The 12,361-nt window shown below is 38.7% G+C and overlaps 1 protein-coding gene across 1 annotated transcript; it reads left to right on the plus strand.

Moving 5' to 3' along the window:
- Positions 1-3,048: 3,048 nt before the first annotated feature.
- LOC101541072 (protein argonaute-2-like) lies at positions 3,049-5,565 on the plus strand. The gene has a single exon (XM_055122769.1). It carries the CDS (start codon positions 3,118-3,120, stop codon positions 5,563-5,565), a length of 2,448 nt encoding a protein of 815 aa, XP_054978744.1. The 5' UTR covers positions 3,049-3,117.
- Positions 5,566-12,361: the final 6,796 nt, after the last annotated feature.

The following is a 12,361-nucleotide window of genomic DNA, read 5'->3' on the forward strand; positions in this document are numbered from 1 at the left end:
TGCTTCATTACCAGTGATAATGGTCTACATAAAAGAGTCCAGGGCAGAAAGATATTACAGGCGTTAAGGAACTTGCATTACATGCAGAAGACTCCCGTTCTATCTCTAGAACCATATAGGGCCCTGTAATCACTTTCCCGACTCACGCTTGAACACAGAGCCAGGAATATTTCTTGAGAACCACCAGGTATGTTCCCCACCTCCAAAAGACTTTAGAAACAGTAATTTCTGGCAGGGAAGTTGAGAATAAAGAACTCTTATTCACTAATAGTAATTGTTGCCTCGTTCAGCCTCTTTAGAAAATAGTTTGGAGACTTCTAGAAAAATTAAGAATAGAGTATCCATTTGATCCTGAAATTCTATTCTTGGTAAACTACCCCAAGAAGGCAAAAGCATTAAATTTAAAGGACAGTTGCACACCTATTTTCATAACAGCATTGTTTATAAGACCAAGATCTGGAAATAACAAAATATATGAGTGGATAAAGAAATTGATTTTATATATGCATATATAATGGAATACTACTTAGCTATGAGAAAACATGGAATCTTTCAGTTTGCTGCAATGTGTGTGGATCTGGAGGAAGTCATGCTAATGATAGTGAGTCAGGAAATATATTAGAAACACCAGAATATATTACTCATTTAGGAATCAAAGCAAAACAAATAAAATAATCAGACAATCCCAGTAGGCATGGTGTAACATCAATGTAAGTGTAAGATTATAATATTGGTACTGTTGCAAAAAAATAAAATTTCAAATTTATTGAAAATCTAAAAAACAAAAGAAAGAAATTCTGTTCCTTAGTTATAGGGATGTAGATGCCCCAAGTATCATAGTCCTTTTTTCTACAGAGTAGTAACCTTTACTTTATCTTTAACTGGAAATCCCCACAGGTCTAAGTCCCATAGAAAACAACCTTTGTCAAGCTGGCATAAAGTGCAAGGAAACGTATTACAAATATGATAAGCCTACAAAACAATAAAACTTAACTTTGAGCAGGGAGAAGATGAACTAGCAATATTCTCCACGATACATGCTTTTTTTGGGACATGAATGAGTAAGCCTCCTAGGAAACAACTGAGTTATAAAGTTGAATAAAAATATGAAGTGATAGAGTCATAAAATAAATTTCCAGCAAATAATCTAGGATATCAAGTTGGACATGCACAGTAACATGACATCTCTAAACATACATTTTGGACCCTCACTCCAATAAATAATCTCCACAGAATTTATATGGAATTTGTACTTTGTTGAGAATTTACAAAACTATAAAATAGAGAAAATTTCTGTGGACTTTAGTGAACCAAATTTTAAGGCACTAGAAACTAAAGGGAAAAAACAAACCACTATCCAAGAGTATTACATGATATGGGATAACTTGCACTGTACATGATGTTGACATTGGATCTGCAGAGACAAGACTGTAATTCAAAAATTATCTTGACTTATCAGTGCCCAATAGTGAAGTAGTTCTATAATATGATGTTAGCTTTGAGTTTTTAAGCTTTATAATCAATCTATGGAAAAATATGAAAACTTAATCTGATTACAAACCAGAATACAATTATATTAATTTTGAAAAAAATAAAAATAAAAACAGGGCTGGAGCTGGTAGAGCTCTTTCCTTGCATGTAACCTACCCAGGTTTAATTCCTAGCACCACATATAGTTCCCTACACCCCAACAGCAGTGACCCCTGAGAGAAGAGCCAGAAGTAAGCCCTGAGAACCTCTAGGTGTGGCCCAGAAACCAAACCAGACAAAAAAAAAATAAAAACAAACAAAAACATCCCAGAAACTAAGGGAGTAGCACTAGGAGGAGAAGAGTTAATTGAGGCAAGAGAAAGAAAGTCAACATAGTAATTTCATAGAGTGGGAGTAAACAGATAATAAGAAAATGTGATGAGGAGCTTGGGCATGGCTCAATGGTAAAATTACCAGCCTTGAGAACATGAGTTCATGAGTTAGATCTCCATTACCACCTATATGTATAGAGTGCCCATTGACTCTGTTGTTTGGGATCCCTGGCACTATAACAAAAATGTGTGATCTCATATGTACTACAATCAGGTCCGTGCGAACTTCACAACTAAAGTATGTAGCCGCTGGCAAGCACAACTAAAAAGATGTGAACACTGGGACCAGATGTGCAATCCCAAGTGAGGATGTGTGTACACCACAATTAAAGTGTGTGAAACTCTGGTAATTGCAACAGCAGCAAAGTGTGGGGGGTATTAAAACAATAAATGACAAAACAAATTATCCCACCATAATGTGGGTAAATTCAAATGTATTATTTAGGAAGGACAAAATACTAAAATTAAAAATGGAGTTTGTGAAACTAAATAACTTATATGACTCATAACTGATAGTAAAGGAATTTTGAGAAATAAAAAATGGAATAGATACAGCATTAAGTATTACATAATAATAGACTAAAAATTTACAAAGGGAAACAATACTTTGGCTTGTGGGGCTTAGGTTGTCGAATAGTGTATACTTTTGTAACTATGATATATTTATGCACAAATAATATACATGTATTATAAAGAATTAATAACGTTAATGTTTACAACGAAAAATGGATACCTACTTTCATCATTTCTTTTCATAGTCATATTTTTATAATCTTAAATTAAATGTAAGTAAAATATTTGATTTAAATAAAATGTTTAATAATACACATTTTTAAATGGAAAGCTAAACTAAATAGTAGGCCATAAACTTCGGAGAGGTACCTATGCCTGCAGTGATTTTGTGTGATATCGGCACTCTGACTGTGACTTAACTTGGACCCAGGTGCCTTGCCCTCTGGCGCACGCAAGCAGTCAAGCACAGACATAGTGCGCCTGTATGCACATACTTACGGACACAGGCACGCAAGCACGTATTACGTAAGCACGCACGCACACACGTACTTAGCTAGGTGCGCATGCGCATCAGCCACCTTGGAGCTGGTTGATGGAGGTGCCCAAGATGGAGTTGTCGAAGCACAAGGCTGAGTCATCTCAGCCATGGCAACATCCCGAAAGTGATGCTTTCAGGCTTCCTCCGAGACCTGACTTTGGGACCTCTGGGAGAGTGATCACCTTGAAGGCCAATTTCTATGAAATGAACATTCCAAAAATTGACATCCATCATTATGTCGTGGATATCATGCCAGATAAGTTTCCAGGACGGATTAACAGGGAAGTCATAAGATATTTAGCTGAACTCTTTAAAACTCAGATCTTTGGGGACCAGAAACCAGCTTTTGATGGGAAGAAAAACCTCTATACAGTTATGCCACTGCCGATCGGGAGAGATAAGGTGGAACTAGAAGTAACGCTGCCTGGAGGAGGTAAGAGCCGCCTCTTTAAGGTGGCCATCAAATGGGTATCCTGTGTGAGCCTGGGGACCCTTCAAGACATGTTAAAAAGTAAGGAGGGCGTGCATCCTGTCCCTTTCACCACTGTCCAGGCCCTGGACGTGATTATCAAACATTTGCCGTCCATGAGATACACTCCTATAGGCCGTTCCTTCTTTACGGCCGCAGAGGGTAGTGCCCTCCCACTGGGTGGGGGATTTGAGATCTGGTCCGGTTTCCACCAATCGGTTCGGCCAACGATGTGGAATATGATGCTCAACATCGATGTCTCGACCACAGCATTTTACAAGGCCCAGCCAGTGATCCAGTTCCTGTGTGAAATTTTGAATTTACAAAATATTGAAAAGCAACAAAGGCCTCTGACAGATGCCCAAAGGATGAAGTTTGCCAAAGAAATAAATGGCCTGAAGGTAGAGGTTACACACAGTGGGCAGATTAAAAGGAAGTACCGCGTCTGCAGTGTAACCCGTCAGACTGCCCGTCATCAAACATTTCTGTTGCAGAAAGAGAAGGGACAGACTGTGGAGTGCACGGTAGCTCAATACTTCAAGAACAGGCACAAGGTAGTTCTGCGCTACCCTCACCTCCCATGTTTACAAGTTGGGCAGGAAGAGAAGCATACTTACCTTCCCCTAGAAGTGTGCAACATTGTAGCCGGACAGAGGTGCGTCAAGAAGCTAAGTAACAATCAGACTGCGACTATGATCAAGTTAACTTCCCGCTCAGCACCCAGACGGCAGGAGGAAATCAACAAGCTGATGAGGGAGGCGAATTTTAACTCAGATCCCTATGTCCAGGAATTTGGAATCACCATCAGCGAAAATATGACCGACATGACTGGCCGTATCCTCCAGTCTCCTGCCCTCCTTTATGGGGGCAGGAATAGAACAGTCATCACCCCTGTGCATGGGGTTTGGGACATGCGCGACAAACAGTTCCACACAGGCATCGTGATCAAGATGTGGGCTGTGGCCTGCTTTGTCCCTCAGAGCCAGTGCACACAGGCCCAATTGAAGTCGTTCATTCTACAACTCAAAAGGATCTCGGGTGATGCAGGAATGCCCATCCCAACACAGCCTTGCTTCTGTAACTACACCCAGGGAGTAAATAGTGTGGAGCCAATGTTCCGGCACCTAAAGAAGACCTACCCCAACCTACAGCTGGTTTTGATCATCTTGCCAGGTAAGACCCCCATTTACGCTGAGATCAAAAGAGTGGGGGATACAGTCCTGGGCATAGCCACACAGTGTATCCAGGTGAAGAATGTGCAGAGGGTCATACCACAGACACTTTCCAACCTTTGTCTGAAGATAAATGTCAAACTGGGTGGCATCAACAACATCCTGCTGCCCCAGAGCAGGTCTCCAGTGTTCCAGCAGCCTGTCATCTTCCTGGGGGCCGACGTTACACACCCTGCGGCAGGAGATGACAAGAAACCTTCCATTGCTGCTGTCGTGGGAAGCATGGACACTCACCCCATTCGCTATTGCGCCTCTGTGCGTGTCCAGCAGCACCGCCAGGAGATAATACAGGAACTGGCACCCATGGTTCGGGAACTGCTCGTCAAATTCTACAAGTCCACACACTTCAAGCCCAGCCGCATTATCTTCTACCGAGATGGTGTATCAGAGGGCCAGTTCCAGCAGGTTCTATTCCATGAATTGCTGGCTATCCGAGAGGCTTGCACCAGTCTGGAGAAGGGCTACCAGCCTGGGATCACATTCATCGTGGTGCAGAAGAGACACCACGCCAGGTTCTTCTGCACCGAGAGGGAAGACCAGGTTGGGAGAACTTGCAATATTCCTGCAGGCACTACAGTGGACACGAAAATCACCCATCCAACCGAGTTTGACTTCTACCTGTGTAGTCATGCCGGCGTCCAGGGAACCAGCAGGCCTGCCCACTACCATGTTCTCTGGGATGACAACCATTTCTCTTCTGATGAGCTACAGATCCTCACCTACCAGCTCTGTTACACCTATGTGCGATGCACACGCTCAGTGTCTATCCCAGCACCAGCCTACTATGCTCATCTGGTAGCTTTCCGGGCCAGATACCACCTCTTTGACAAAGATCGTGATAGTGCCGAAGGAAGTCACACCTCTGGACAGAGCAACGGTGCAGACCAACAAATGATGGACAGGGCTGTCCAGATCCATGAAGACACTCTGCGCACCATGTACTTTGCTTGATAGACTTTCGTTTATGACAGCGTGCAAAAGTTGGACTCACACAAGGTCAGCTACACTGAGACCAGAAGAGGCCCAGCACTTACCTTTAGTCAGCATGGAACATGAAATAACACCATTTTAAGAAGGCTCGTCATTTCCAGAATGTCTTCCATCCCAGATTTCAAAACTGAATTTGCAGTTGGAGACCTGTCTGAAGACCTACTGTGGTAAGAAATATGGTTTTCTAGAATCTATATGTTGCTGATTAAAATAGTAATGTGTTTTTTAAAAATACGGGAACTAGTCAGGGCGCTAAGCATTTAAAATTTATTTGGTTATTCAGTATACTTATTTTTAACACTAGTTATTATTTTGTGAATGAGTAAGCCACTTACTGTGCAAAGTGATTGTCTTTTTTGTGAGGACAGAGTAGTAATAATAGTAGTACTGGTGGTGGTAGTGGTAGTAGTAGTAGTAGTAGTAATGGTAGTTGTAGTTTTGCAGTTTGGAGGACTAAACTCGGGTCTCATGGCTGCCAGTCTCCACTTTACTACTGAGCCACATCACTATATGTTTGTTTGCGCACTTATATTTTGGACCTCCCATGTGGAGGGAGGCCTTTCCCTGTTTATTCTCTGGAATGGCCATTGAACTGGGGTGAGACTGTGTTTCTTAATCCCTTATCTCTTTAGTCTTTGCATGATAGGGGTCTGGAACCTTCTGATATTTTCATTAAAGTCAATTTCCAAGTGACCCAAGTGTGCCCCTGCCTGGGCTTACTCAAGTCTTTTGTGACCCCTTCTGTCACCACCTTCCTCTCACTGCACTTGACATAAGTAGTGGTGACAGAAGATGAGCCATGTGTGTTTACAACACTTGTATATCCAAATAGATTGTCAGACAAGTACAACTTTAGTGAAAAGTGTTGTTAAAAATTAAAGACAAGTTTCCAGCAGTCTAATTATAAGGCTTGTCCTTCAGGACTGTGATGTTTATTTTTCAGTCTCTAAAGAATATGGATATGTGCAGGGAGACATAAAACAGGTCTTAATTCTTTGTCCTTAATGTAAGAGAAAATATGCATATTGGGTTTTCAGTGTTAATGTGAAAAACCAAATTTTTTTAACTTCTAATTAAAAACTGCATGCTAATTATTGCATATCATGCAATAGGATACCATACTGTTTAGTTTTACTTTGTTTAGTGAAACAAAATAGTTTCACTAATCTATTTTTAACATATAAGTTCCAAAATGTTTATGATTCTCAGGAACAATGCTGTGTGGAAAGTGCCCATCCACTGCAAAAAATGGAACCTATATAATTTCGTTTATTGTAAAGTATAAAAACCAACAGAACACATGAGAATCGTTAAATTCAAGATAAAAGAGCACACAAGAGTAGTCTATGAATAGAATGTTCTATTTCTTGTTCTGTTTGCAAATAATCTGATAAGTTTCTGTTTGGCACACAATAATTATAATTGTTCATAGTTATAAATTATAATTTATAGTCAATAATTTTAATGTTTATAAATTTATAAATTATAATTCAATATAATTTATATTGACAACCTTTAGACAATAATTTATAATTGTTCAATATATAGAAGTTTTGTGTCAATAAAAGTTTAACAAAGTTTACTAAACAATAAAAAATTAACAAATTTCAATATAGATAATGTACATCTGCAGCCAAAACATGCATAATTTTCATAAACAATGTTAGGTGTAAAAAGCTCCCCCAAAATACAATTGACAACTTGTATTATTGCTTTTATAAAAAGCACAAAAACAAAATCCATGTGTACTGTTAGAATCCAAGATAGCCATAAAAGAGAAAACAGGGAGAAGTCTGTGAATCAGCTGTTCAATTTCTTGTTCTTTTTGACAATGTTCAATTAAATTAATGGTTGTTCAGACAATAATTATTTGTCTATGTATGTTGTACTTCAATAAAAGTTTAACAAAGTTCAAGAAGTTTCAATAAACAATTTTTAAAAGTAATAATATTAATATATTTCCTAGTGATTATTATAATCGTTTGAAGTATTATAATACTTAAACACAATGTAACATGTTCCAAACACTGTTGTGAGTGATTTTATATTCATTAGTTCATACTGACCCTCCTAGACCTGCCCATTGGTACCTGTTCTTTGCTGTAATTATTTTCTTCATCAGGAATAATGTTTCCCTCATTTTCATGTGGCTAGCTCCTAACTTCTGCTCAAAATTAAGCACAATTTCAATTATACTGCTCTACTAAAATTCATTATTTGTCATTTGTCACAGCTTGAAAGTTTTCCTTTTTATTTATGTGCTGGTAATTTGCTGCCTACCTCTACTAGAGTGCAAGGACTGTTTCCTTGCATTTCAGTATCTTCAGAAACTAAAACAATACTCAGTACCTAATAGGTGTTCAATATACTTTTTCTGAGTGGACAACTATACAATCAGATTTCCTGTTTATTTTCCCGTAATCCATTCTTCAGACTGTAACCCAAATTGTCTAGTTAAAGCACAATTTCTTTTTGCTTTTTGGGTCACAACCCAGCGATGCTCAGGGGTTACTCCTGGCTTTACACTCAGGAATTACTCCTGGAGGTGCTTGGGGGACCATATGGGATGCCGGGGATCGAACCCGGGTCGGCCGCGTGCAAGGCAAACGCCCTACCCTAAAGCACAAATTTTGATCAAGATCATCCCATCTTAAAATATTAGAAGTGTTTTCCTATTGCTTATAAGGTATTCCAAATCTTTAGTATGATTTCATTGATGTCTAAACTGCACTAACTTATGAAGCCTCATCTTTTTATTGGCGACAGTCTCCCAAGCAGTACTCAGAAGGCTTGATGGCCCAGGCAGATGATCCTCAGTCAACTGGGCCTGTGGTTCAATGTTGAGGGCCCAAAGAGCAAGAGTTGCTCAGACCCTGTGTGCTGGGGTTTATCCAAGCAACCTCGGTGCGACTTTGGGACCTCCAGGGCTGCACCAAGTGATATTTAGGAGACCATGTGGTGCTGGGTATAGAACTGGGGTCAGTCATGATGTCTCATTTTCTTCCATTTTTCTCCTCCATAGCCTCATTTTCCTAAACACACTAATTTTCACTCATCTTCCAGCCTGTGAATCTGGTGTTCTTTTTCCCTGTGGTGGTTTCATATTGCTTTTCTGTCCTCCTCCTCACCTAATTAACTTCTCCTCCTGATAGCTCTATTTTTTAGACATTGCTGTCTCCAAGAAGCATCCATGAGCCAAATATGGTTGGAACCTTTCCTATATGCTCCCATATAATCCTCACATGTCACACACAATGCTGAGGTGGACACCAAGAATAGATGCAGTTTCCTGTTTACTGAAACCCTGGGGAGATCTGTGTAAGGGTCAGATGCAGCTGGACATATTGGGTTTTTGCAGCTGGACACATTGGGCCTCTAGGAGAAGGAATCAACCACTCTTTTTTTTCATAGAGAAAAATATTAGAGAAGCCTTACCAGAAGAGCATAAGGAAATAAGATTCTGACATCAGATGATTTAAACTTGGGAATCAGTTTTCCTGGGTGTTGCTGATTCTTATTACCTAGAGCCCATCATTACCTGGAGATCTTGGGGGGAAAGTTAAGGTCTTACCAAGGGAAGAGGGAGCACAGATAGTTCATTGCTTGGTGTCATTCATCTTGCTGCTCTTTACCAGACTTAAGTAAAATTTCGTGCAAACTTTTTCCAACTAGTCTGAATGACTTTTGAGGCCAGAGACTCTGTTTTATGGATTAGCATAGCTCCAACATCTAGCCAGTTTTTACCTATTTAGTTCTTTTGAATGAATCAATTAGCAAATGGTATGCTTTCTGAAATTATGCTTGGAAGGAGCTGTTGAAATAAATTATTTAACTTATATGTATGTTTCTGAGTCTTGAAAAGGATGGATAAGGTCCAGTGAAGTTTAGTGGCTTATGGCACTTGTTCGGCAAGTACAAGGTCTTATGTTCAAATCTTATTACTCCTACCCCACAATAATTGAGACAGTCTTGACAATTCTGTAGTTAGTAATTCCCAGTATGAAAGAGTCTCAAATGCCTCAGTGGCTTACAGAAATGCCCAGGGTGAAGTGTGAGGTCCTGAGCTTAATGCCTTGTGCCGCATTTATTCCAAGGTAATCCTGATAGCTCCAAGGTCCCCAGTGAAGATAAAAATCAACAACCAAAGTAATAATAAAAGTATAGATACCACGGATATAGAAATAGTACATGAGTTAATGTGCATACAGTGCATATGGTTCCACATGGTTCCCCCAAACATACCCTAGGGTGTGGTACTGGTGGTTCCAGCACACAGGGCCGGAGCAGGACCACATTCTTGGGGCTTTTTACTGAACCACATGCCTTATTGGCCTCGGATCTCTGGATGGGCCCCTGGACCTCTTGAGCACTGCTTGTGTGGTCCCCAAGAAAGCATGGATGGCTTGGTGATTAGAAAACACTAACAGACTAATGAAAAAATCCAAAAGCTTGTATAAATCCTCAGTATTATCAAGATGAGGAATCAAGTTCTTTTGACTCCTTAGTTTGTGTGCACATGTATGTTTGCATTCTTCATTCTCCACTGGCATCAGTCATGATCTCCAAGAAAGGACAAACAGTTGTACTGGAACTCGGATAGAAACTGTATCAGAAAGCTTACTGGTTCCAAGTAGAATCTCTGAAGACATAAAGATAATATAAAACATTGGCCTACATAATATAAGAAAATCTCCCTTGTGAGTGATTTTAAAACATTGAAAATATTTCTAAACTCTTTTTGGAACACTATTCTGTCTTTCTGTTTGTTGGATAATTTATAAAGTCATAGCAACAGATCAACTATTTGTTTTAGAGCAGCAGCCGGGTTCTGAATGACCCCTCAGTGATTACTGTGAAGACTCCAGCCAGGCCTATTTCTCCCCCTCTTTGGGTGAAACACTGAGCCCTGTAAGAAGCTAAAAGGCCTATTTCAGGTAAAGGAGAGAGCAGTAATACTTGGAATCTAACTGAATGTACTGATAACTACCATGGAATTACTAAAAAGGAGCAGAATTAGGGCTCATCTGAAAGAAATGTCCTATTTGAAAAAATAAAGAACAAAATTGATTCTGTTCTCTCAAGAAAAAAAATGATTGATTTATTTTAAGTTGTTTAGTGTGGAGAAATACAAAGTTAATAATGAAAAGAAACATCAATTGAATTTTTAAAAATGTTATTATGCCATCAACACAACTAACTGCTTTCGAACTTAAAAATCAATTCAATGAAGCTCACTGTTTTTAAGTAGCTGATGAAGCTGTTCTCATTCTTCACTTTATAAGTCAGGTAGGCTTCCCATTGCAAATGGGCTTATTTCTACAGTGCATCTTAAAGCAAATCTGCCAGAATTAACATTTGGAGGAAATTCTCTGGAGGATATAAATGTGTTACCCATTGTAAATATGTTTGTAGGACCAAATTGCCAAATAGCAAATATCTTATAAATTATTCACACTAAAAAGGTGACAATAGCCTGAAGTACTGTTCCTTCTAGAATGTGACTCATTAACTATCTGTGCTATTTGTTAATGAGGAAATTATGAAAATATATCATGATTAGTAAATGAAAAGGTATCTATCTTGCCACATATATGCATGCCTGCCATTGAATTTGGAATTTTAAAATTTAGTATGAGGTAGAAATCTATTTACAAAAGGATACATAACCTTTGTTAGCTTATGTAACCAAGAGTAACATAACCTAACCAAAATGTTAGAGATTAGTCATACTTGACTTAGGTCTTTGTGAAAAATTTTCTAAGGACAACACATGTAGTATTTAAGCACCATAGGGAATATTCCTGTTCAGTGTAAAAGTTAGTTTACATTTATCTCTTTCAAACTAAACTTTTCTTGAAAAAGATTTAATTCTGTATAGATTTCCAGTTTTACCCTAGATAAATTGCAACAAACCATTCTTTTTTTCTTAGTTTTCTCTACAAAGTTTTTGAAGGAATTTCTATCTACAGAACATTTTAAAGTGGAGAAACCGAATAAGATACATATTTGTTGTAATTTTTCTTCAAAATTGAGCCTTCAATAAGTTAAAGTCAGTTTTTCTAATCACCAGAGAATTCTAGAATCCAAGAGTTGGATGTGATCTTGGAATTTATCTGGTCCACATCTGCATTTTATGAATGTGAAAAATGAACCACAGGGAAGATTGAAATATATATTATTGAAGAAGAAAAATAAAAATATAAATTGATCATTTTAAGAAGAAATTGCTTGAGTGTCAGATATTTTAGAAAGTTTATTTTTTTAGAAAGTTCAAAAATAATTTTATTTCTCACCTGCACTTTAATTTGTAGATTTCAGGAAAGCATATGCATTTTTTCTTCAGAGTCATGATTATTATTTATTTACTTTTTGGTTTGGGGACCATACTCGGAAGTTCTCAGGGCTTACTCCTGGCTCTGCACTCAGGGATCACGCCTGGTGGGCTATGAGGACCATCTGGGGTGCTGGGGATAGAACATGCGTTGACCATATGCAAGGCAAATGCCCTAACGGGTGTAACTATAACTCTGTCCCTGCGGGGGCCACATATTTAAAACTCAGTAAAATTAAGTGAAATTTTCTGTGTTAAGGTAACTTTAATTTAAAACTAATTGATATATATCATCTTTCTCTTGCTATGGTCCCATAGGTAAAATAATAAAAAAATCTCTCCTTTCATCACTCAGATGATAGTCATTTCTCTGTTCTCTGGCCTCTGGGATCCCTTGTTCAGAAAGCATACACAAGTTTATTGTGC

Source organism: Sorex araneus, chromosome X (genome assembly GCF_027595985.1).
Source record: "Sorex araneus isolate mSorAra2 chromosome X, mSorAra2.pri, whole genome shotgun sequence".
NCBI lineage: Eukaryota > Metazoa > Chordata > Mammalia > Eulipotyphla > Soricidae > Sorex > Sorex araneus.